At 46.4% G+C, this 25983-nt stretch overlaps 3 protein-coding genes across 4 annotated transcripts; 1 reads left to right on the forward strand and 2 right to left on the reverse strand.

Annotated features, from left to right (window-relative positions):
* Nucleotides 1-3227: 3227 nt before the first annotated feature.
* LOC112892148 (carboxy-terminal domain RNA polymerase II polypeptide A small phosphatase 1-like) lies at nucleotides 3228-6234 on the forward strand. The gene is made up of 6 exons (XM_025959246.1): nucleotides 3228-3688; nucleotides 4497-4625; nucleotides 4714-4834; nucleotides 4925-5006; nucleotides 5536-5689; nucleotides 5778-6234. The coding sequence occupies exons 1-6, from the start codon at nucleotides 3371-3373 to the stop codon at nucleotides 5910-5912; spliced, it is 939 nt and encodes a 312-aa protein (XP_025815031.1). The 5' UTR covers nucleotides 3228-3370; the 3' UTR covers nucleotides 5913-6234.
* A 149-nt stretch (nucleotides 6235-6383) lies between these two features.
* LOC112892147 (pentatricopeptide repeat-containing protein At5g39980, chloroplastic) lies at nucleotides 6384-8602 on the reverse strand. The gene has a single exon (XM_025959245.1). It carries the CDS (start codon nucleotides 8553-8555, stop codon nucleotides 6573-6575), a length of 1983 nt encoding a protein of 660 aa, XP_025815030.1. The 5' UTR covers nucleotides 8556-8602; the 3' UTR covers nucleotides 6384-6572.
* Nucleotides 8603-9738: 1136 nt separating this feature from the next.
* On the reverse strand, nucleotides 9739-14653 carry LOC112892146 (shaggy-related protein kinase theta-like). Of its 2 annotated transcripts, none has more exons than XM_025959244.1 (8): nucleotides 14209-14653; nucleotides 13268-13873; nucleotides 12329-12623; nucleotides 11958-12237; nucleotides 11580-11687; nucleotides 10983-11261; nucleotides 10615-10758; nucleotides 9739-10288 (listed from the first exon to the last, which is right to left on the reverse strand). In XM_025959244.1, the coding sequence occupies exons 1-8, from the start codon at nucleotides 14489-14491 to the stop codon at nucleotides 10115-10117; spliced, it is 2169 nt and encodes a 722-aa protein (XP_025815029.1). In that variant the 5' UTR covers nucleotides 14492-14653; the 3' UTR covers nucleotides 9739-10114. The 2 variants fall into 2 exon arrangements, 1 of the variants encoding a protein (XP_025815029.1); XR_003228671.1 differs by having other exon boundaries at nucleotides 10146-10288; nucleotides 10988-11261.
* Between the last annotated feature and the right edge of the window lie 11330 nt (nucleotides 14654-25983).

Consider the following 25983-nt stretch of genomic DNA (forward strand, 5'->3'; position numbering starts at 1 on the left):
CAGTCAGAGAAGAGGTGCAGATGGTGGTTGAGATAATGAAAAAATTTGGAGATGCCACAGGACTAAGGATTAATTTGGAGAAAAGTTCGGTAGCGAGCATCTGCTGCCAAGACCTCGACATGGATGATGTTCTAAGCTCCTTCACTGGCCAACGAGTGGGGTTCCCGCTAACTTATCTGGGACTACCCTTAGTTCTCGGAAGACTTCAGCTTGTCCATGTACAGCGGGACAAGGCCCTAGCAAAATTGTCCGGTTGGCAATGCAAGCTATTGAACCCAGTGGACGAAGAGTGCTGGTTCGGTCCGTGCTTAGCTCCTTGCCTGTTTACTTGCTGACAGTGATCAAACCACCGAAGCAGTTCTTCAAAGCTTTCGATAAGGTGCGCAGACGGTTCTTATGGCCGGAAACCACAGCTGCATGAGAGTAAATGTAAAGTAAGCTGGACGCGGCTGCAAAGACCAATCAACAGAGGTGGTCTTAGGATCACTAACCTGAAAATTTTCAGTCGAGCCCTTAGGTTAAGATGGTTATGGTTTCAATGGAAACACCCAGATTGGCCTTGGGTAGGTAAGGAACTTCAAGTAAATAATGGTCACAAAGCAAGTTTCTGGCTGTCAAGCTGAGTGCAAGGCCTGGCCCCGGCACTCCTCTTTCCGGCTCTGTATAAGCACAACAAACGGAAGAATCGGACTGTCGCGGAAGCCTTGACCAATGATCAGTGGATAAGAGATGTGTCTCACGATTTAACTGTCCCTCTCATTGATGCATTGGTCCAGTTATGGGGTATGATTGAAGATGTGCCTTTTGACCTAAATAATTTGGAGCTTGACATGATTTTGTGGATAAGGACAGCCTCGGGAGATTACTCTGCTAAGTCTGCATACGAGTTGCAATTCAAGGGGGGGTATACGAGTTGCAATTCCAGGGGTTTTTATCTCCAAGTTTCCACATTTGGTGTGGAAGGTCTGGGCCCCTTCAAGATGCAAGATGCAAGTTCTTTATGTGGTTGCTTCTTCGGAACCGAATTTGGACAGCTGACAGGCTGCTTGCTCGAGAATGGTCAAATTCCTATTTCTGCCCTTTATGTTGGAGAAACCTATAGACAGCCCAACATCTTTTTCTGAGTGCCCGGCCTCGTGCTTTATCTGGCGATCGGTTGCGGCATGGATCATCTTCGGACCCGGGCAATTGGAAGGGTGACCTGGAGATTCTCTATTGGTTTACAGCTAGGTGCTCGGGTAATCCAAGGGAACAGTTCTGCTGCTCAATCCAAAGGGCTTGCCGTTTATTAGCGTCCCATCACGAGATGAGTGGACGGAACTGTAGAACCAATGAGACCGAGACGTGACGTCAGAACGGTTTTGGTCTAATGGTCTCCTCCAACTCCATTGCAGCTACGACTTCGTGTGGTCGGAGAACGTATGCAACCAGGACACGTCTAGTTGGTACTAGTTCTCTTTTTAAAAAGGACAAACAGAATACGAAAGCAGCCTCGTGCAATCAAACAAGCATCTGTACCACAGATTAAGAAATTCGGTATTTTTCAGTTTGCTAACTTGTCCAGCTAGTGTGTGGTGTTGCATGGTGCACTTTTAGGGGAAAAAACAGTGGGTTTGTCAATTGCCATTTTTTGGCACCAATAGTAAGAAACATTGTTTGTGTAGCATTACTGACCTTTTTTTACTTATTAGACTAATAATAGCTACTAATATACTAGGGGAACATATGTGTAGACAATGAATATGAGAACACGTAATGAATGTAGTTGAGGACCATATCAATAAATTCTGAATTCAAACACTTTTTCTAAAAAAAGGAGAATTCTCACTGCAACAACTTCCTCCATGGACATGAGCACTTCTGTTGAGTAGCCGGATTGAAGATATCATGGATATCATTAATCATCTGAAATAAGACTTGCAGTGGGCTATTTCTGCATTTTTTTTCACTTTACAATAACACGTGGCGGATGTTACTTGATCCCAGCTAGATGAGGTCCTCTGTCCCTGTCCAGTCGGCTTTGGTTAGGTACTTCGTGTGGCTGTACCAAACAACCATTTAAGTACTTAAATAGTATCATGGGCCCACACTTGTTCCTAGAACACAGAGGGGATCAAAGGTGCTTTGATATACTCTCCACGAAAAGAAATGTTGAGAAAGCAATGCTCTTGGTTCAGAGCACGTCATGTTCAGGGGAGGGAGAAAAGGAATATTTGTGCCGTGCCAGCTAAATTCTGTACTACTACTTGATTGTAACAATCATTCCTCCAACTTTATTGTTACAGGTTCATTTCCGAGGTGAGTACTCTGTATTGTTTGAACGGTCCAGCCTATCATTGGCTAAAACTTTTTTTTATTTTTTTCGAGGAGACTAAACCTTTTGTAATGCATGCCGTTAGTCCTGCAAAGACAATGTCAATCTTGATTGCTTTGAAGTTTAGCATATAGTACAAGACAAAAACATGTTACGGAAAATCAAAAAACTGGATTGAATTCTCTAGCATTTCCAGCTGTACGAACAAAATGGGTCAACATCACTGTACCACCACCATAGATATTTCCATCCATCGTAGCAAAGCGAATAACGCGGGAGAACATCGTGTTATAACCACTTAGTGTGCTACCGTGTTATCATTTTAAATTTGTGCATCTACGTTGCTAAAAAATTTCTAACAAAAATATGAATGGACAGTTCATGTCACATTCTACCATCATGCAAAAATTAAGATGCAACGGAAACTTATACAAGATGCAATAAAAATAAAATCAGTATGTCGGGTTGCAACTGTTCATTTCAGACCCGTAACCCGCTACTATTCATCAGGCTGATTTCTCTTTTTTATTTCTCATCGCACAAGTTTCAATTGCATCACAAATTTTGCATGATGGTAGATGCTTGCATACTTTATCCATTTATATTTTTATTAAAATTTTAGATGCACGTATAAAGATATTATCGTGTTTGATAACACTTAACACCGGAGATGTTCTCATAACGTGGAGGCAGAGTCGTAGGGAGAGCAGAGGCATCAAGCCAGAACTCGTATCAGCGAAATGCGAAAAAAAAAAACTGAAAACTGCGCGTGCGCGTACGATAATTACCACCCGCGGCACCTCGGCGGTCCAGCTGTACAATCCCTGACAGGTGGGGCCGCTGAATCTACCACCAATCACCAGTACTCTATTCCGCTAAGCACACCCGGACACAAAAACACCACGTACACGGGCGTGCGCGCGGAGACCGACCACCACCACCACCTCCTCCGGTTGCCTCCGGCCTCGCCTCCCCCTTCCGTCCCTCCTCCTTCCCCGCTCGAGCCTCAACGACTGCCCGCCCCCACGTGGGCGCGAAAGCTCGTCGCCGGAGGCCATGGCGGCGGCGGAGGTGTACTCGCCGACCGCGGCGGCGGCGGCGCAGCAGCAGCAGCGGGGGAAGGCGGCGTCGCAGGCGTGGCGGGCGGTGGTGGGGTGGATCGGCTTCGTCCTCCAGGTCCTGCTCCAGATCCTCCGGGGCACCCCATCCTGCGCCCAGCTCCTGTCCTTCGTCGGCTTCCGCTACCCCCTCCTCTCCGGGCCCGCGGCCTCCGAGCCGTCGCCGGAGGTGGCCTTCATGCCGCTCCGCTCCGAGATCCCAGCTGACGTGGCCCCTGCACCAGAGGCTCCACCTGAGCCTCTTGGCCGCCTCACGGTACGAAGATTCGGTTTTTGATTGGATTCGCTGGAGTTTTGGGTGTCTGGGGTGGGGAAAATGGCGCCTTTGGGAGGTATATGGGTGTCAATTGGATACTATGGTTGACTTGGGACGGTGGGAAGTGCCTGCTGATCTTATTGGAGGATGCTTCGGTATTTGGGGATGATTGAGAGTGGTTGATTGAGGTTAATCCAGAGGGTTGACAGCTTAATTCAGGTAGTTGAATTGATTGTGTTACTGTAGAATAATTAGTATCTCGACTATGTAGCAGGCCTTCGTTGAGGATTATTATGTGTTAATGACTTGCTAGCATGGGCAATTAGTTGCTGCAATTGCAAAACAAGTTCTTGCTTTATGGTAGTACGGTTGCATTATCTCCTCTCTGAATTGGGGGTAATATGTTTCCCATGATCTTCTTTTGAAGCTTTGGGAAATAGTTTCAGAACACTGGTTCTCTGATTTTATGTGTAGGTGGGTAGATACTTGAACTTGCCATCATTATTAGACATCTTGATAGGAGCTGGATTATGAGATACTATCATACCAGCTGCTTATGGATGATCCAATACATGGGCTGTTATACTGTAAGATATGCTCATATTGGCAAAGAACTTTAATCTCACGCCAATGTAAACGATTAAAGTTATACCGGTATTGCTTCACATAATGGAGCCAAAACTGAAATGATAGTTATATTAATGTTAAGCAGTACTACCTGATCGGTTTGAAATAGAGTCTGTTTGAACAATTTTCTCTTGTGTTTCTGCATCGAATATTTCTGACAACGTTAGGGTTATCCGTGTAGGTAGTGCTTGATTTGGATGAGACTTTAGTTTCTGCATATGAATCATCTAGTCTTCCGGCTATTGTACGCACCCAAGCTGTTGAAGCAGGATTACATTGCTTTGACATGGAATGTATATCATCTGACAAGGTACCAAACTTCTACCTTTGCTACCTCGCTACGCTTAATCATTTGAATCACAACTCATAAATGAGCTTTGCTTGTGTAAACTTTAAAGGATGTTGAAGGAAAACAGAAGGTGAATCACGTGACTGTTTTTGAGCGCCCTGGTTTGCATGAGTTCTTGCAGAAAACTAGTGAATTTGCAGACCTTATCCTTTTTACAGCAGGTTTAGAAGGTATGTTGGCTGCTCTTATTTTTCTTCACCAAATTAGTCCGACCAATTTTGGCACACAACCTCACTCAACCTATCCACACTTGTCCTCAGGTTATGCTAGACCTTTAGTTGACCGCATAGATGTTCACAACAGATTCAGACTCCGTCTCTATCGGCCATCAACTGTCACCACGTATGTTACATTACCTTTTCTATCAATGCAAATCATGTGTACCACCTCTGTGTTATTGTTGCTGCATATTCATGCGTTGAGAACTGTTTCCTTGCTTATTGGGGATGTGTGCAAAATTAGTTAGCACTCCAGCACCTTTCTAAATGGAAAAAAAAAGTAGATCATAGCCATGCTTGTACACAGCTATTAATGATGATTTTCATATTATGCACACCAAGTGTTTCTACACTCCAAAAATTTTACAACATGTGCAATGTGCTCTTGGGCTGTCTTCATCTATCGTTTGTTGCCTGTGTTTTTCATCATTGTTTCTGCTAAGTTGCTTCCTGAGATTGTTTTAGAAATGAACCATGGATGCTTCCTTTAGCATGCATTGTTGTGTTGATTCACTGAATTGCTCAAACGTAATATGCCTGTTTCTTGATCTTCTCTCTTCCTGCTTGACTCATTATATTGGTCTGGACCATACTTCTTTGCCAATAACCTTAACAGTTATTTTTTCTTATATCAATGGGTTGCATGATTGCAGGGAATACAGAGAACATGTGAAAGATCTTTCTTGTGTGTCAAAAGATTTCTGCAGAATCGTGATTGTCGACAACAATCCATTCAGTTTCATTCTTCAGCCTTTGAATGGAATACCTTGTGTTCCATTTTCAGCTGGACAGCATTCTGATGATCAGGTAACTGGTGATGAGCACCGATCCTTCAGTGGATCTGAACTTCAACTCTCTAAGATTATACTGATTTTTCCTTGTTTAAACATTTCAGCTCATGACGGTTATATTTCCACTTCTGAAGCATCTTTCACTCCAGAAAGATGTCCGACCTGTATTGCACGAAAGGTTTCATATGCCAGAATGGTTCCAAAAGCATGGGATCCCCCAAACTAATCAGGCAGTGTAAGTTCTGTTGCCGCCCTATGAAACTGTTTTGATGAAGGTTGAAGTGACTACCACGCCATAATTCCCTTAAGAGGGGGAGCACTTGTACATTATCTATATTCATTTAGGGTTCCTGATAAATCGAGTCACTGTTCATATGGAGTTGCCACATCCGAAGATAAGAAAATTGTAATGTAGCATAACGTCAGATTTGTATTTGTGTAGTGGAGCATTTTTATATCAATTAATTGTTGTATATCAGCTCTTGTTGTAAAATTTGATTGCTGACAGTTCAGATAGTCTAATGAACAGTTCATGGGTCAACGACATCAAAGCTTACACCATGAGAACAAATGTCCTGGACATTTTTATCACCATTCCATCCACACTAATGTATTTCTGAATCTAACTATTTGGTATGTTATCATAAATATTAGTCCAAGCTCAACAATTAGTGCATATGTTATCATAAATATTGGTCCAAGCCCAATAATTAGTGCTGGTAGCATGTTGGATCCCTGTATTATTCATTCACAAAAGGAAGGAAGAAAGAAAACAAACACTAGGAGAAGCTACATACGCCAATTACAGGCAACTTTTTGTCAGTGCTCTTTAATATTTTATCTGAAACATTGTCGTCAACAGATTCTCTGGACGTAATAATAGCGGGACATGGAGCATTTTATCTGAATTTCTGGACATCAAAACCGTTGGGGCTCCTTATCTGGCTGATTATCTGGGATGCCTTATCAAACTTGTATGATCTCTCGTAGATGCCGGCAGCCACAAGGTAAAGCTCCCTCTTTTCGATGTTTGGGTCATGGCTAAGCTCGCCGACCAGCGTCTCCAGCGCCTCGAAGTCCTTCTGAGCTCCAAGAAGGCTGATCATCTGGAAGTGCACCCGATCTGAGAACACGCAGCCTTCCTCCCTCATTGCCTGGTATAGTGCCGCGGCCTTGTCGAATTCCTTCAGCTTACCATAAGCATTCATCGCGGTGGCAATCGTCTCCGAGTCCGGCAACTGGCCCAACTTCCTCATTTCATCAAACACCTCGATCACATTCCGGTGCCTCCGGTTCTTGGCAAACAAGTCCATCATGGCTCTGTGCACCGACGAGTCCTTGATCTCGCCGGTGCTGGCTGCACGACGGAACAGCCATGCGGCCTCTTCCACGCGACCGGCGCTCGCCAAGATTTTGATGGCTGTCTCCTTGGGGATGCTGTCCTGGTCTTTCAGGTCGCGCAACAACCGCTTGGCCTGCGAAACAAGCCCGGCACGCTCATAGCCCACTACCATTGTCTGGTACAGCACCGGGTCGATCTCCGTGCCGGCTTCCCGCAGCTTCTCAAACAGCTTGGCAGCGCGGTCGAGCTTCCCGGCCTTCACCCATATGGAGAGCATGGTGGAGTAAGTGATGGCGTTGGGCTGGACGCCGTTGGCCTGCATGTCCTGCACCAAGCTCCCGGCTTTCTCGTCCTCCAGCGACTTGCCGTAGATGGCAATCATGGTGTTGTACGTCACCACGTTCGGTTTGACGCTGTTGCCAGCGCCACCATTGCCATCGGAAGCGATGCGCATGAGACTGAACAGGTGAACCGCCTCGCCGAACAGCCCGGCGTCGCCGTAGACGCGGAGCATGGTGTTGTAGGTGACCACACTCGGCGCCACGCCGGCCCGGCGCATGTTCCAGAACAGCCGGTCCGCCTCGCGCGCGAGGTCGAGCTGCCCGTACGCGTTGAGCACGATGTTGAACACCGAGAGGTCCGGCTTGACGCGCGCCACGGCGCGCATGTGCGAGAAGAGCGACACGGCCGCGAGGTGCCGCCCGCGGCGCGCCAGCGCGGCGAGGATCGGGGAGTAGGACTCCGCGTCGGGCGCGACGCCGTCGGCGGGCATGTCGTGGAGCAGCAGCCGCTTGGCGTCGCGGAGCAGGTCGGACTTGCAGTAGGCGGCGACGGCGGCGTTGTAGGCCTTGCGGTCGGGCCTGATCCCCGCGCCCCGCAGCCGGGAGAAGAGCGCGAGCGCCTTGGGCGCGTCGCCGCCGCGGAGGGCAAGGTGGATGAGGTTGGAGAAGAGGATGAGGTCCGGGGCCACGGCGTCGTCCTCCATGAGCGGCAGGAAGGTGAGCGCGTGGTCGAGGTGGCCCGCGCGGGTGAGCGCCGCCAGGAGTGTGGAGTAGGAGAACGCGTCGGGGGTCACGCCCCTGTCCCGCATCTCGAGAAGGAGGCCGGAGGCGAGGCGGAGCTTGCCAGCGCGGCAGGCGGAGCGGAGGAGGAGGTTGTAGGGGATGAGGAGCGCGGGGGCCGTGAGGTCCGGTGCGAGGAGGTCGAGCAGCGCGACGCCGCGGCGCGGGTCGGGGAGGCGGGAAAGGAGCGCGCCGAGGAGGCGCGCGGAGACGGGGCGGTGCGGGGCGAGTACGGCTGCCAGGTCGGCCGCCGTCCGCGCGGCGGAGAGCGCGGCCACGAGTGCGGGGACGTCGAGGGCGCGGTCCTCGTGCTGGCGCTGCTGGAGCTCGGCGGCGGACTTGTGGCGGTGATGGAGGGGGTGGGAGGTGGGGAGGTTGGGGTTCAGCCAGACGGATTTCGCTGCCGGGACGCGGCGCGGGGAAGGGGAGGACAGCGCGGCGGCTGTGGCCGTGGCCGCAGACGCAGCAGTGGGAGGCATGGGCCGTGGGCGTGCGCAGCCTCGTGGGAGCGGGAGTGGCGGTGGCGGTGGCGCGGCAGGGGAGAAACGGATAGGAGATTTTTGCCGTTGGTGGGGACGTATCGCATCGGCAGACAGAGTAGGATTTTTATTTACAGAAAACCCCCTAAACTGGATTTTTATTACATAAAACCCCTAATCGGATCGCGATTACTGATCGCGATCCAATTATTTACTGAAACCCCCCAAGTTGGATCGCGATTATTAATCGCGATCCGATTATTTGCATAAACACCCCTATTTGTGGCCATATTTTTTACAAACTAGTCCCTTCTGTTCTCTTCTCTCACACGGCGACGCAGCGCTCTCTTTCCCGTCCGCCGCCGGCGAGATAGATTTGCTGGCAAGCTGCGCCCAGTGGCACCTTCTCGTCGTCGTGGCCGTACTCATGCTCCGTCACCCAACCTTCCTCCTCTCCTTCGCCCACTCCATGCTCCACGCCCTCCTCTCCTCCTCCCCTTCTCCGCCCCGGGCGGCGGCGGGCAGGCGATGCGGTCAGGGGTTTCGACGGGGATCGAGAGCTAGCGCCGGACAGCTGGATCATCAGTTTAGTGGGGAAGCACCGGAACGCCACGGTGGTCGTCGCGCGGTTCAGCCACACCATCGTCGTGCGCCCCGTGGTCGACCACCACGCCCCCGCTCGCTGGAGCTGCCCCAACTTCAGGTCCGACGACCCCGCTGCGCTTGAGGGCCGCTGTCTGGACGAGGCCGCGGAGATCCTTCGGAAGCTGAGGTAACATTGCACATTTTAGTTTGGTCATTGGTCTAGCGGAAAGGCTTGGATTCGAATGTGGGCCCTTTGCTTCCTTGCTTGCGTCTTGGATTTGATGGTAATTTAGTTGTTCGGAACATTGCGGGCTTGCGGCAACCTCGAAATTATGAAATTAGAGATCCAATAATCTTTTCAGATAAAAAAATTGAGGGCCATTCAGATGATTTTGCGATGCTTCAAGACCATAAGATGTTATGCTTGGTTTAAGTTCACCATATGTCGTTGAAAGGTAGAGGTTTAGATTAAAAACGCCGAGGTCACAGGATCAATGCCATGAACAACATACAGCAGGTCTGCCAAAAACGTAGAAGGCCATCCAAAGTTCCAAACTGTGGAAGCGCAAATGGACCATGGACTCGATAGAGGCACCAATGATGAAACCTTGGACAGTATTTTCTCATGTTATCATTAACGAATCAGATGGAGTACAAGGGTGGGCTTTCAACTGTACAGATACACACCGTGGAAAATTTCTGATATTTACATACACTGGTACACTCAGGAATCACTCACAGGGCAGGGGTTCCACGCCGAGAATTACCCTGAAGACAAAAAAAAAGAAAGAAAGAAAGAAGGAATCCTGTAACCACAAAGGGCTTCTACAGCAAAAGGAAAAGAGTAATGTTTCATGTTAAGGGAAACGAAATTTCTCAGGAACTTTACGAAGGCTCCAAATTAGGAGAAACACAGACTCATCCTTATGTGTGAAGAAAGCTGTCCCAAAGTAGAAGCAACGGACGGCTTCTCGTTAGTACGCAAAAGAAAGCCATGGATGCTGTAGTGCTTCATCGGCTGTTGGTCTTTTCCTGGGGTTTATTTGCAACAAATAGGATAGAAAATCAACAAATTCTGAATCAGGACATTGCAAGTGTCGTCGCAAGGAGGATTTCTCCGGGATCAAGTACTCTAGCTGATCTGTCTCCTGGATATAAATAAGACAATGCATGGATGTGTTAGCATCTACTGTTGTACAACCACTAGTGATCGATATCCACATAGTGAAACTTAAATTATAATGAGACTCCTAGTTCTGTAATCACTTAAACTGACAAAAGGCCATATAATTATGATTTCAGTGTATCAAACAAGAAGCCACATAAATATAAAGCGAGTTCAATATTTGGTTAAGCCAGGAAAAAGTGCAACTAAAACTGTGAATGTGAAGGAAATAATCAGAAGCAATTTGTCAAATATAGATTATTTGATTTCATAGGCTGGCAAGCAAGGATGAAAAAATAAGAATGTTACCTCATTCTTGATAAAAAGATCATAATCATCAGTGAAATACTTCTGCGTCTCCTGTCCCAGTTCTAGCATTTCCATGTCGATTGGACCGATTATACCAATCATTTGAGTAAGCATCATGGGCACAGGCTCATTAGGAAATAATACCTGTTGTGTGTAAAGACAGAAGTCATAACTCATCCATGGAAAAGAATAACCCCAACACTAAAAAAGGACATAAATTTCATACATTTCTAATTCAAGTTGCAGTTATATGTTGGTATAGTATTCAAACAAGATAGGAGGCTTTAAAATTGCCAAGATACTATAAAGACCAGTGCGTATCAATCCTATAAGCTGCCAAGCGTATCAAGTAAACAAAACATACTTACCTCACCAGTGTATAGTTCAGCAAGGATGCAACCAAGAGACCAAATATCAATCCTCTGATCATATGGTAGGCCCAGAATGACCTCAGGAGCTCGATATGAGCGTGATTGGACATAGAGGCATAAGTTATCTGTCAAGAAGCAACTACTTCCCAGATCAATGACTTTAATTTCACATCTGCTGTAGCTTTTGATAAGAATATTCTCTGGCTTCAAGTCACAATGAATGATATTCAAATGGTGCAAGTAAACCAACGCATCTAAGCATTGCCGAGCTATAACCTACAAGAAAGGGAAACTTTCAAATTGCTAGAACTTTATAACTTTCCGGATGAAACTTAATAATACTCGACACTCAAAAGTGCTAGTCATATTTAGCAAAGCTACCATTTCAGGGTATCAAATAAGTTTGCTCAGTAACAGTCCAAAAGTTAAAAAATTGTGTGTTTAAACGTGTGACTTGTTAAATGGTTTTGGCTAAGGGGCTGACTACAGTGTGGAATGCAAATGCTTATTATGTACAGGCATGATCTCATTATAACTTTATAAGTAACTTCATGGAGAAGTAGAGAACATCTCAATGGAGGACGGATAACATACCTGTATCCTAGGCAAAGTAAAATACACCTCACCACCAGATTCCTGATTATATTTCTGAAACTCATAAAGATTTGCTCGTAATAGTTCAGTGACGATAAAGAGGTGTTCCTGTCAATATTTGCTTGCTGTCAGCACCACACAACGTCATCAGGATTGAAAAATTCCACTAAAATCTGCCACTGAACATGCTCACAAATAATCAAGTACACTAGTCAAAGTAAAAATGGTATATTGTCACAATAGATCCTTTTTAAGATACTGCAATATTCTCGAGACCTAGTCAACTAGAGTATATCCCTTGAGATGCCTTCTAAGGATCCAAACATGTTAAGTCAAAGGGAGTAACTTAGCCAATTGTCTCTCTTAGGAGGCATGTACCTGATGGTAGAAGTAGTCATAGAGGCGCAATACATGGTGCTCGTCTAGTGGATCATATTTGTTCACAAACTTCAGGAGTTTTATCTCATCCAAACTTTGGTCGAAGAAGTCCTTATCATTTTTAATTATTTTAAGGCAAACGTCCATTCCTGTCTGAAGATCATGTGCTTGCACGACCTTGCTGAATGCAGCCGACCCTAGATATTCGGTGACATAATATCTTCCAGCAATAACTGAATTCAAGACGATAGGAAAATCTTTGTTTTCTTCAAAGCCAGTCCTGCAGTGGATGCCTATTATATCAGTATAAAAATGGATCAAACAACATACAATTTAACAAAGGAAAATCAAAGAAAAAGGAGAGTGTGAACCTGTTCTTGCGGTGGATAATTCTCAATTCAAATACCTCATATTCTCGGTGAAAATTAGAGAGAGCAAGATCAATATTTGTCTCTAGATCTTCCTCAGCTTTAAGAGCAGTTGAATGTTGAATATCTGAATTTAACGGCCCAATATTTTGAAACTCATATGCATCATCACCACTTTCAGGGAAAGGTTGTACCCTATGACCTTCTTTCAGATATTCTTTATAACTGCTGCTTTTCAGATTTTTTTCACTGCTATCATCAAGCTCACCCTTGTCCGTGAAATCATGTACACCATGATCTATGAAATACATCAAGAGAGTTTGACCAGCACATGAGCAAAAGAAAACCTTTATCCGGGAGACCAGGATAAATGGACAACTGACACTAAATTACACACAAATACAGTGATGGACAAACATCATTTTAACTTGATTGATCAAATAGCAGGTTGGGCCTAGCTATGTTATGAAACAAGACCATCCTATTTGTATTGTTGGCCATCCTAGTTAGGTTCCAAAATGAAGAGCATTACCAGCGTAGGAAAACTCTGTTTCTCTCAAATTTCCAGATATCATTCCGAGAAGCATAATCTTAAAATCCATACCGAGGAACAGTAAATATTGAATATAAGAGCTGCTAATGTCTAGTATAACAACGTAAATATTACATTAAAGGGGCTGCTAATGTCTAAAATAGCATTTTTTTCTCCATTTATTAAACAACACATTAACCAAGTTGCAGCAGAGATTTGGCTATCACAAGACAACTCCTTGGTATCTAACCTCTTCATAAATAAATTCACATTATCTTCGGCCGTAAATTGGGTTAAAATGGACGAACCATTAACTGTATTGGCACCTAAGTTCAGCTGGAACCCCCAAATAAATGGAGTACAACTAGCTGAAAAGAGGAACTCTAGTTGAAGGCTTGAGAAGTACTTACTCGCAACAGCATCATTATCAAATGAACTGAGCATTTGAAGCTCCTTCTCCACAACACTCAGCTCTGAATCATCATCTCCTTGCCCAGGATCCCTCGACATATCGCACTCAAGCGCCACATCTCCACTCTGCTTGAACTGAAACCCATCCTGGGCACAATCATCCAGTATCTCTGTCTGGTCATCCATGATCTGGTATCTCCCGTACACGGTGGAGCTTGAGCTCCTGGCTACCTCAAGCCCGTCAATCTTGAGTCCCCCTCCGCAGCAACCACAGAGTGGCGATGAGCATGTGTACACCTCAGCGCACCCCTCACAGCGGTCACTGCCGATGTGTTCGTGACGGTGGCTGTGGCCTGCACCAAGCTTGCCTATTTCTACCTGTTCTGAGCCATCGTGAGCCCCGAGTACAAACTTGTCCTCCTCTTTGCCTTCGTCGTCCTCATCGTCCAGCTTGCTAGGGAAGAGGTGGTCGTCGTAGAGCCAACCCTCTTGGAAGAAGAGGTCGGTGGTGTCGTACTGGCGCGCAGTACCAAACTCCATCTCCGATGACGACGCGTCCGACTGCGAGTGCCGCGGCGACCATAGCCCATAGGGGTTCAACAGCCCTAATCGCCAGAGCGAATTTCGTTCAGAACAGGAAAAATGTGCAGAAATTCCGAACATTAAACGATTTACACTGAACCAAGCACAGAGACGGAAATTAAAGTGGCTCAGAGGTTTAACAATTCTCCTACAAAATCTAAGATATGAATTATGCTATAAAATTCATCCGCGCAGAAAAAACAATTCGTTGCTCCATCCATCAGCTCCGAATTGGGCCCAGAGCAAACCATAGCCGCGGAAATATCGGCGCACAGATCGAGACTGCGCGAGACACCCACGGAAAACAAGGAGAGGAGGGTTTAAGGCTAGCGACAAAAATGCCTCGTGCCTCGGGTACCTGAGGGCGTGGAGCGCATGCTGACGAAAGCGGACGAGGACGCCGAGCCGGAGCTGGAGCCGGGGCTCGCGGGCGCCGGCGTGCTAGCGCCGCCGCCGCCGCCTGAGGCGGAGGCGGAGCCGGGCATCCGGAGCGGCGGGAGCTGGGGATCTAATGCCGCGTGGCGGGCGCCCTCCCCGGCGGCGGCGCGCTCGAGGACGTCGTCGCGGAGCGCGGACGCGGCGCCCGCGAAGCCGTGGTCGGTGAGGAACGCCATGACCTGGTCCAGCCCCGGCGCCGCCATGCGCCTGCAGGGCGCGCGCGGTCGGTAGGGGTGGGGGGCGGTCTCGCTCAGGCGCGTGGGCGGCGCCGCGGTGAGGTAAGCGGTTGCGTCGCCATTGGGAGGGGCGGGCTTGGAAGCGAAGCGAGAGAGGACAGAGGAGTCTTCGAGTGAGAGGACCGGGCGAGACGGACGAAGGAGCCGAGGCAGGCAAGTCAGAGGGGAGAGAGAGCGAGCGAGGCGCACGGGACGGGATCGCACCTGCCGCGCGTCCTCCGCATAAAAAGGTCGCTGCGGTCGCGTTTCGGCCCAGCCCCTCCGCCGGCCGGCGGTTGGCCATGTGTAGACACACGCTAGACAGGCAGTACAGTATTGTTTAGCCCATCAGATTCTGTCACCCCGGGACACCTGTGTGTTGCTTGATGGCCAATTCCGCCATTATTAGTCTTAGTTAAGGTAAGGTTTTGCGACTTGAATGATTACTAAAGTGGTCTCGGAAAATTCAGCATATTTTGTAGAACAAGCTAATTACGCAACGTATTGGACATTGGGGGATTCAAATTGTAATTTTTCACGAATGCAAACGATGTTTTGAAATCAGAATGTTTTCGTTTTCTCTCCCCTGCGTGGATGGACTCTTTTTTTGAGGGGTTGCCAAATGCCAATCGCCAATTTTTTTTTGAAAAACCAATCACCAATTTCCAAATTCATCGATATAAATAATAGATGCGGTGGGGTTACTTGATCCTTTTGCTTTTCAATTTTTCAACGGGGGAAAAGGGAGAAGAGTCCGCGTGGAGCCCCTGCCCCCTATCGGCCTGGCGACGGGGGCCCCGTTCCAGTGGGCCTGCAGGAAAAGCCAACTGACCTGGCGGGGCCGCCCGGACGCCGCACCACCGGGCTCGGCCCCTCCCTCGCGCACCTTTCCATTTTTCCCCGCTGCCCGCGCCGGTGGGCGCGACGCGCGCGGGTGGTCGGGTGCAGAACGCGACGCGGGAGGAAAAGCGAGGCGAGGCCACCGCTCCGGCGCTCCCCGCGCCCAAACCCACCGCTCGAGCTCGGCAGATCCCCCGCCCCCTACCCCCGCTGCTACCACCACTTTTCAGGCCTTTTCACTGTGCCCGCCCGCGAAAATTATTAACCAGCGGCCTCACCGCACCGGCACTCACCCCACTCACCGCTCGACCTCGACCGCTCCCCAGACTGGAGAGCGAGCGCGGGCTCGGCACCGGAATACCGCATCGCGCTGGAGCAGCCCGTCGCCGTCCCCCTGGTCACGTACGCCACTTTTCCGTGATCTGCCTGCCGGGCCCGGGGTAGGGGACCAGACCGAGACCGAGACCGAGACCACCAACACCAATGCTCCGCGGCGCGCGGGCCGGCCGGCCGGTCGCGGTCGGGCTGGCCGCGACGCCAGTCACGCACGCAGGCCGGATCCAGATTCCGGACGCGCCGAGGTGGCCGCGGCCCGTGGGGATGTTGCGCCACTAGCGTCTCTAGCGCGTTGTCTGCTCTCGGCTTCAGTGCGCGAGCGATGATTGGCCATCATGCTCTCTCTGGAGTGTGAAGTGGCTACGATTGCTTCGGCTACCGCATCTCCATGTGAGCACGGAAACCTTGGCGCATGGCGGCACATCTCGAAAGCTAGTTTTGTTTCTAACCTAGTGTTCCGTAGCAGCGCGTGTCGCCATGCTTGTGCAAAAGTTTCACAGAAGCTGGTCTTTGATTAAACCACTGTGGTCACTCCCCCTTTGACGCGGCCTCGATAGCTTAAACATTTAGCCACAGAACAGAGTCTCTAAACTTTCTTTTCTGCTGAGTGCTGATGCTTTTATCAAGCTGCAGTCATTGTGACGAAACTACTAGCACTCTGCACTTCCCCTGTAAACTTACTTCTGAAACGTAAAGCAAACTTTGAGTGCAGCGACACCACCTGCTGCTTTTTCTTACCACGTGATGCGTGCTACATGTCTTCACTGCGTTTCAAGCACTGTGTTGGAGGGAGCACTTCTGGAGTCTCCCTTTCCACTCCCCGGCCCATCTTTTTCAGTGCAAATCCCAATCACCTGGTGCCGTCAGTGAGTGGGTGCTAAACATCCGATGGGATGGACTGTAGTTTGTACTTGTGTGTACACAACAGCAACTGCAGGCGAGCAGGTACGCATCATCAGCGCCTTGCGAGAGTGAGGCCATGGAACTTTCCGAGAAAGCAGCCTCGCCGTTGATGCTGACAAGCCCACCTAATGGCGCCCCGTATGCACCATACATTCCCATTGCTGTTGCTGGGAAGTGAAGCGATGACTGGCCGTGCAAGTGTAAGCAGGTGTGATGTCGGCGCGCTGCGATGACTGGGAAAATGGGAAAAATCCAGAAGTTCATCCTGGTGGTGATCAACAGAACTCGCATCATGCTCTAGTCAGAAGCAGAGATGATCAATACAGACCTAAGACCTTCTGATTTACGCTTAATTGGTTTCGCCATTGAGGACATTGGAATAAGGCAAGAGGAAGAGCTGCAGAAGATGAGGACACACATCGGTAGTGAACACTGAGAAGACTACAAAACATGCCGATCAACAAAGATCCACGGGTGATCATCAGCTAACCATCTGGATTCTGGAGGGTGTTAGGCGCACCTTCCTCAGACAGGACATCGGAAAGCGATAACTAATTGGCGCGGTAGTTGTGGAAAGAGCTCCCTTTTTCTTTCGATGCGAACGATTAATTAGAGAGTCGCTGGCTCACTTCTGCTTACCTCAGAGTCACAGTTTCAGGAGAATTTTTTTAAAGAAACTCCCATCATAATAGTGTCTCCTAGGCATGGATCAACGGATCTCAGATATTAATATTGAGATAAACAACAGGGTTCAGGGAGGGAGAAAGAGAAAAGAAGAGAGGTGGAGAAGACAACCATCAGTCGTGGTGGAGGTGCAGCTGGCCATGTCGACGGCGATGACACAGTCGAACATCGAGGTGGCCAGCGAGTCGGTGTACTGGATGCAGGGGCGGCGGGGGCGGTGCAGGGGTGATGGCGTTTCCCTCCACTTCAGCGCTCCTTAGATTTTTAGATTTTTCAATGGGTGAGTGGAACACGACGAACTTTGGCATACGTGCCCCTTGGCCCCACCTCTCATTTATAGCGCTATGCGACGGGGCCCACCAACCATATTTGTTTGGACGCCCTCGATCAGGGCACGATCAAGGGGTCCGGCTCGGTCCGCGACTGAGTCGGATGAGATCAATACTAACATTCTCCCCCTTGATCTCATCTTATACTTTCATACTTATTACTTATTTATTTTATTACTTGTACTTTACGTCTACTTCTCAATGAATTGATATATAGAGCATGCTGCATCATGATAGTTACTTCCGTACCATCAGACCCAACGACTACGATGCACCCATCCATCTCAAAATAAACACTAGGTCTCTTTGTAATAAAAAAATTATAGGCTCTACCATAGACCCATGTCGACTAAGTGTTCTCTGAACACATTAGGCGTTAAGCTTTTGGTGAGCGGATCCGCATGCACTTGCTTGTCCTTATACGTTCAATACTTTCAGTATGATTCTGCATTTTCTTCTTGACAATGTATCTCTTGATATCAATGTGTTTCGCAGCGCACTTGACTTGTTGCCATCGGAGCGAAATACTTAATTCCGAGCATGACTTTATCAACTTTAAGTGCCTGCTTGGTGGCCTCACATCATGTTATACTATAGCTATGCATCATTGATGATGCCGCAACTGTCTATTTGTTTTGTTTGGAGCTTTTCAACAATAAAACTCCAAACTGCGAATGTTAGCAACTACTGTGGATTTTACTACACATTTTGCAAAAGATGTGTCTTTGTACTCACAACTGTTCGAGAGTACTTGTTCTTCTTAACTTAGCATGAGGCCTGTCATACTTTGAAAAATTGCAAGACATTCTTAATTCCATTCCAGTGATCATAGCTGGACTGGACTTATCCCAAAACTGCCCGGATACTTGACCTACGTAAGGGTAAATTCTTACTTGAGCACTCTCTAAGCTTCGACAGCTGAAGCACATTATATTTGATCGATCACTTCCTAGTTTCTAGGACTTTAAAATTTCTCAAATCCATTACCCTTAGCTATAGAAGCAGACGTAGGTTTACTCGCATGCATACTATAGAATCTCTTCTAAGTATGCCTTTTGCGATAGTCTTAATACCTCTTTTCTTCTTTCTCGGTGAACTTCAATTCCTAAAATAAAAGAAGCTTCACCTAGATCTTTCATATCATTATTCAAGGATAAAACTTTTTCTTCTCCAAAAAGCAGATTAACATCACTACTAACGAGTAAGATATCATCCACAGACAGGATGAGAAAAATAAATTTCCCATTCTTAAGCTTTGCATAAACGCAATTGTCCTCCTCATTCTCCTTAAAAACCCAAATCCCCTTATCGTTTCATCAAACTTTAAATACCATTATCTGGAAGCTTATTTTAATCCATAAATAAATTTCTTTAGGCGGCATCTCATATGTTGTTTTCCTTCCACGATAAAACGTTTAGGTTGCGCCATGTGAATATTTGCATACAAATCCCCGTCAAGAAATATCGTCTTTACACCCATCTGATGTAACTATAAATCATAACGCGCCTAACGCCATCATAATTTTAAAAGAATCCTTGCGTAAGGATGGAAAAAAATCTTATTATAATCTATTTCTTCTGTTTGCGTGAAGCCTTTCACCGTAAGTCGCGCTTTCTATCTTCCGACATTCCTTTAGAGTCATATTTTTGCTTTGCAGATCCATTTGCAGCCTACTGTCTTGGCTCCTTTTAGAAATATCTTCTAAGTCCCCAACATTGTTGGTACTTATGGATCTTATTTCATCTTGCATGGCTTCAAGCCATTTCTGCAAATGAGCGCTTCTCATGGCTTCTTCAAATGAGGTGGGATCACCTTCCGTTTGAATTTTCTTGTTATTAACATGGACTTTTCTAACACTTTGAGACCTTTCGGGACCTCAACCTATGGCACATATTCCATATGGGGCTGTTGCAGCTCTTTCTTATGTGCGACAACAGTTTCTATCGGCTCCTGAACGACAGGTTTCTTATTTTCATTCATTGTTCCCATGTGAGAACTATCAACAGGTGTTGTTACTTTAGTGTCTTGCACTTTCAATGTAACAGCAACAGGTATCGAGAGGAAACAACTCTTGAATCATCGGAGTGGGAAAGTGTACCCGCTTCTCTTCAAGGCTAATTTCTTGCAGTCGCTCCCTCTGACCATCTCATCCTCCAAGACAGCATGTCTCGTTTCTACAAACAATAAAATGACAACTTACTATCTTGAAATCTAGCTTTCCAATATTTTGGGTTACATACTCGATTGAGAATATGAATGCCAGTTTTTTTATGCCTCCATCCACAAACTTAGGAGTAACTTATCATACTTCTCACTATATCCATATTGGTTGTGTCTTTCAGCTATTCCATTCTGTTGAGGCACATCCAGTATAAATACTGGCCAACTACGCTATCTTTCTATTGGAACTGTAAAAGGATCCAGAAATTTAGCTATTTATTTGCATAGGGATATCAATATCATGACCGTTGTACTCCCCCGACGGTCATAGTCATTGTTTATTGATCATCCTTCTCTTCAATACATATTATGCATTGCATTCTATCTAAAGTACAGGGGAATGAAGAGTGTCTTTTCTTAACTGATCTCACGATGGAGAGTATCTTTCTTAAGTAATCTCACAATCCTCCCCTTGGAAACATGGCATAAACTTTACTGCCATAATTTCGAAAACTATTCAAAATTCTCGTGAACGAGGAGATATTTATTACTTACTTCATTCATACTCTTTACTCATTCCACTTCAAGGACTTTATAAGGTCCTTTATTATCGATACTTCTGCAAGTCATGCTCGTATATTTTTCTTATCTTTTGATTTGTATACCACTTCCTTTTTCCTGAAACTCATTCCAGATCAATATGATACTACAAGGAAGGGATCGAATAATTCATTTATTACTGATGTGCTCAGCTCGGTTGATAGATTCAACCAGTCAAGTATTAATATATCCCTTTCTTTTCAATCCATGTCTAATGACTCCATCTTAGTAGCCATATTATGCATTCAAAGAATGTTCATTCTACCATTACTAATTACTAGATTACTTCGCAACGAGCTACTCAATTAGAGTGCCCTCATACGTTTGTAAAGAGTCAGTTGATTGACTCTCCTCCTTAAGATTTAGCAATGGTGCAATTTGGGATTGCTCCTCTTATGTCCTTAACCCATTGAGTGCTTAATGACCATGACACAATAGAACTGTACGGTCGATTATAGGATAGCATGAGAGCACCCTAAACTTCTCTCGCTGTGTGGGATATACTAATAGCACATGAGTCGTCACAAACTTCTCCTGGCATGCAGGATATGAATAGCAAGGACAATGCCAAAACTTCTCTCGCCATGCGGAAAAATTCCTATACGGAACGTAAAAGCCAGAATTGGCTCTCAGGACATAGGCAGTGTTTGAAAATCTAAGCCATCCAAATCAGAAATAAATCCAAATACTTTGTAAAACACATGTTTAATCCAACATTGGTCAAATTAGCCATGCATCTGACTATTGCAACAAACTTTAGTCATAATGATAGAAACATTCACTTACACTTCATTTTCCAATTAAATCTTCCAGTTGGTTCCAATTTAATCAGAAAATTAATGAACTAACAATAGTAAAATCATACTAAACTTATTATGGCCCCAAGGCCCTTTTCATGTACCCCAGCAAAATAGCCCTTTGGCTTGCAGCCGAGTAATCTCAAGCATTGATGGAAATCAACGGTTGCCCGTCATACAATATTCTTCTACATTAATTCTACATCACCGTTGAGCAGAAATAGAACTAATGCGTTGTCATTTTCTCTTGAGTAAACATACAATGTTCTTCACCGATGAGCAGAAAAAGGAATAATGCATGAAAAACTCATCAATAAAACTTATAATACTACTATTATCAATGTTGGTTAGAAAATAACAATATCATAATTAACTTGAATAAACTATAACTACTCTTCCAATTAAATTGACCCGTTGATTCTAATTTAATTGAAAAATTAATCATAAACATTATAGCAATGGAAACATGAAAAAATTCTGAGGATAAACTTGTTCAGAAACTTTTCTAACTTATCTACTCTCTAGATAATTTACCCAGTTGGTTCAAAATTAAATAGAGATCGGCCCTTTGCGCCCGTGCAGCTCGGCGTGCAGCCCAGCCCAGCGGCGGCGGCTCGCGCGCTCGGCTCAACTCGGCTTGGCGGCCCAGCAGCCGCTCGGCCTGCCCGCGCGCCGCGCGCTCCCGCGTCCCAGGCCGCAACCTGGGCCTAGGCCGGGAAACCTCTCTTCCGTCTAGACCCCACCTGGGCCGAGCTTGGGCCGGAAGCAGCCCAGTGGCTCCTGGCCGCTGATCTCGATCGGACGGCTGTCCGGCTTCCTCGCCGGATCAAAACCCAGTCGGTGGGCCGGCTCCCCAAACCCTAGCTCACTTCTCTCCTCTCCCCCTTTCTCAACTCCTCTGTGAGGCGAGTGGTGGCAGAGGGAGATTACGGCGTCGCCGCAGGCCCCCTCGCCGGCATGCGCGCTCACACGTGCGTGAGCGCGCCGCCGTCAAGCGGCCTTGCGATGGTGCCCTGGCCCCGAGCGCGGAACCCCGAGTCCTGAGCCGGTGCGCCGGCGACGCGACATCGAGCAGCGGCTCGGCTCAACTTCCCACGCGGCGTCGAGCGACAGCCGGCGGCGACATAACCAAGTAAGTCCCGCTGGTCCTCCCGCCTTCTAGGGTCAGGGTTTGGTTTACTTTCTTTCTTTCTTCTTTGATTTGGATCGAAATTTTCTTTTGTCTCTGTTTCTTTCGATTCGAGATCGAATCCCCTTTCTTTCTTCCCCGAGTAGATCGATGCACCAGGGAGGCGACTGATACCAATGTTAGAACTATTAGGATCTCATAGGCATGGATCAACGGGTTTCAGACATTAACATTGAGATAAACAACAGAGTTTAGGTCTAGATTACATAACCGAGGGAGGGAGAAAGAGAAAAGGAGAGAGGCGGAGAAGGCAACCACCAGTCGTGGTGGAGGTGCAGCTGGCCATGTCAATGGTGATGACATAGTCGAACCTCGAGGTGGCTGGCGAGTCGGTGGAGTGGACGCAGGGGCGGCGGCGGCGCGGTGCAGGAGTGACGGCGCTTCCCGCCGCTTCACCCCTCCTTAGATTGGTAGGGTTTTTCGGTGGGTGAGCGGGCACGACGAACTTTGGCATGCGTGCCCCTGGCCCCCACCTCTCTTTTATAGCGCTGCGCGACGGGGCTCACCAATCGTGTTCAGGTTGGGCGCCCCCGATCAGGGCGCGATCAAGGGGTCCATCGACCCAGTCGAATAAGATCAACAGTAACAAATAGTTGTATCAACCAAGGAGAAAATAATGCACCGGGAGGATAATGATTGTACTGGCACCGCACTGTCCAACTGAAGAAAACACGCTCAGCTTTGGCCCTGTGGTTGGTGATGAATGATGGATGGGGAGTGCACTTAATTCTAATTCCTTGTTTGGGCCACTAGCCTCCAGGGCTACCTACGCGCATTTTCAGGTCCCATGTACCAGTTGTAGTGAATGCCAAAAGCGAGGAAAAGAGGACGTGATAGCGTTGCTCTAAAGTTCTAGTATGCGAATACAGAATACTGGATGTTAGCAATGGGATCGTCAGGCACTTTGCTTAATTGGTGCCTGATGCTTTTTTGTGATCCAAGTACCTTTCGGAGACAAAAGCGAATCTACCCTCGAGTTCCTAAAAATGCGAACCATTTCAGTCAGGTCCTGAGTGTATCTTTTTGGACCACGCAATAGTACCAGATACTAGATCCTAGCTAAGGTTCCAAGATTCATGCGTGGCTGCATTGTGTTGGAGAAATAAATGCGAACTCAAAAGGCAGCTCGTGGAATCGCCTCAACTTTGGGCTGACCGAGACCAGAACCGTAAAGATTTTCAAATTCCAACTCTTATAAGTCTCGATCAAACAGAAACTGGAACGGCAATTGCTTCATCAGCGGATAAAAACATTTTGGTTCTGCTACATAGTAGCTCAAGGGCAGGCTGCACTCGGCTCGAACGAGCTGTGCGGCTCCTGGCGGCGGCGGTCGTGTGCGCCAGAGAACGACGTTGAAGTCCGCGAGAGGTGACGTGATGCGGAAACAGCAACGCGGTTGCGGCACGCCCGAGCACCGGCTGCGGCCTGCAGTTGAATCGGCGAGGCACGGAAACCGGGAGGAAATCAGATGGAGAACGGTGGGAATGGTCGCCCGAGACGTTGGGGGTTCTCCTTTCCTTGCAAGGCCCGATCGCTCTGGAGCGGATTTGCTTTCAGATGACGAGGAGGAGGCCGCGAATTGAACCAAGGAAGTGAAGGAAATGGGCAGTAAGTTCCACCGAAAGTCCGAGGCTGTTGGCTTTTGCAATTCCCTCCTGATGCTCATATCCTGTTACTGCTACTTTTTACTTTATTTTGTTGCTTGAATTTCACTTTCACTTTCTTGTTATATTGTCTTTACTCTTTAGTGTAGTCGTACTAACGGACAAGTTAATAAAGTAATAAAAAGAAGGCTACAAGGTCCTTATCCCCTGAGATTTCTGTGGCCTTGAGGCAAACGTGGGACGAAGATGCAGCGCAGAATGGTCCTTTCTCGGACAAGATCGCATGAGTGCACCTTATAACTTTTTGACCCCCACCACCCCCCCCCCCCCCCCCCCCCCTCCTCCTGAATAATGAGCTTCGCAAGGTACAAGGTCAGAGTTCACAAGGTATCTGGGTCAAGATTTTACGAAAGAGAGATCGGATATATCTGAGGCTCTGATGTGAACTACACCTAAATTAAATACTAAAAGGTGTACTAGACGTTTCCATGACTGACGATCAGCAAATAGCCATTGCAGGAAAGCAGTACTGGTCTTTTTGAAGAGTACCACAGCGTCACAATCGAAGCGTTTGCACGGACAGACAGGAGAGTATAATGCATTCCGAGCAGTAGATGGGGTTTTCTTGCCTACATTTTTTGTTAGGAGATACTCCTAGATCTGGCAGATGAGTTGAGTGCCCAGATGGAATCTATGGCCTCAGTGTTTTACCGTGCGCAGTCCTGCTGCTTTTTCTTTAGAAAAATGTTAACCACGTTCTTGGGCCGGAATTTTTGGCCCAATTGTCAAATTTTAGGCACAATTTCAGGCTTTGTTTATACTTAGGCTTACTATGTTTGACCCAATGTAAAATGCGTATGTCCAGAGACCTTTTCTCTAAATTCACCGACTATATACATACACACAATACAAGCCGCGGTGGCTATATGTCAGGCGCGTGATAATTCCACAAGTATCACTGAAGGATATTATACGGGCTAATTAGGATAATTTTGGCCCATGTAAACGGATTGGTTGCTGTTGTGCGGGCTGACTGCTATTGTTGGTGCTACTCTTGCTTGCTAGCGATAAAGAATAAGCAGGTCCATTCACATACATGTGCATGAGTGCTATCAGGCTAACTATGAGATTGACGCCATGTTAGATTATTAGTTGTTTGCACGTTGCATGCATGCAAATGATCCACCTTTTTTTCTTTTTATGTTTTATTTTTCTTTTCCATCTATTTTTCTACTTCCTTTTGTTTCTCATGTTCTTCTCTTCTATTTCCTATAAGCATGCTTGTTCATATACATATGCGTATGCATACGTATTATCAGGCTAAATAGATATTGACGTCATGTTAGATTATTAATTATCCATGCATGATGCATGCATGCAAATGATCCGTATTTTTTTCTTTTATGTTTTATTTTTCTTTTCTATCTATTTTCTATTTCTCTTTATTTCTCATATTCTTTTCTTATATTTCTTATTTCTTTTTTCTTTGAAATTTTCCTTTACTTCTTTTCTCACTAATCCATTACGTATTTGTTTATTCATTTATTCTCTTCCTTTATTTTATATTTTATATTTATTTTCTTTGTCTATTTATTTCTCTTATCTTTTCTCTTTTCTATCTCCTCCTTCCATTTTTATTTCCCTTTCTTTTCTAATCCTTTGTATCTATTTATTTATTCTCTCTTCCTTTCTTTTTTGATTATATAACTTATGTATATAATCTTTATTTGAATTTATAGTTTATTATTTTTATAATTTATATCAGTCATGTTTTTTATATAATCAAATGTCAACAGATTTATACTTACGTATTACTATAGTGTAAAACTATTTGTTCACATTTAAATACGAGTTATCCTTGACTTATTTAGCGCGCGCGCGCACACACACACACATATATATATATATATATGCTTATCAAAATAATTTTTTGCAATATTGATGCATTATTATTCATGTAAATTTATTTTTCTATGTGTAACTAATTTATTCGTAATACCAAACTATTTGTTCACTTATATAGACTAAATTGTTCGG

The sequence above is a fragment of the Panicum hallii genome, chromosome 5, assembly GCF_002211085.1.
Source record: "Panicum hallii strain FIL2 chromosome 5, PHallii_v3.1, whole genome shotgun sequence".
In the NCBI taxonomy this organism is placed as follows: domain Eukaryota; kingdom Viridiplantae; phylum Streptophyta; class Magnoliopsida; order Poales; family Poaceae; genus Panicum; species Panicum hallii.

Coding starts and splice junctions, on each gene's coding strand:
- LOC112892148 (XM_025959246.1), top strand. CDS start 3,371: ATGGCGGCGGCGGAGGTGTACTCGCCGACCGCGGCGGCGGCGGCGCAG. Junction 3,689..4,496: donor AGCCTCTTGGCCGCCTCACG/GTACGAAGATTC, acceptor TTATCCGTGTAG/GTAGTGCTTGATTTGGATGA. Junction 5,690..5,777: donor GACAGCATTCTGATGATCAG/GTAACTGGTGAT, acceptor TAAACATTTCAG/CTCATGACGGTTATATTTCC.
- LOC112892147 (XM_025959245.1), bottom strand. CDS start 8,555: ATGCCTCCCACTGCTGCGTCTGCGGCCACGGCCACAGCCGCCGCGCTG.
- LOC112892146 (XM_025959244.1), bottom strand. CDS start 14,491: ATGGCGGCGCCGGGGCTGGACCAGGTCATGGCGTTCCTCACCGACCAC. Junction 11,688..11,957: donor ATGACTACTTCTACCATCAG/GTACATGCCTCC, acceptor AAATATTGACAG/GAACACCTCTTTATCGTCAC. Junction 10,289..10,614: donor ATCTTTTTATCAAGAATGAG/GTAACATTCTTA, acceptor ATTTATATCCAG/GAGACAGATCAGCTAGAGTA.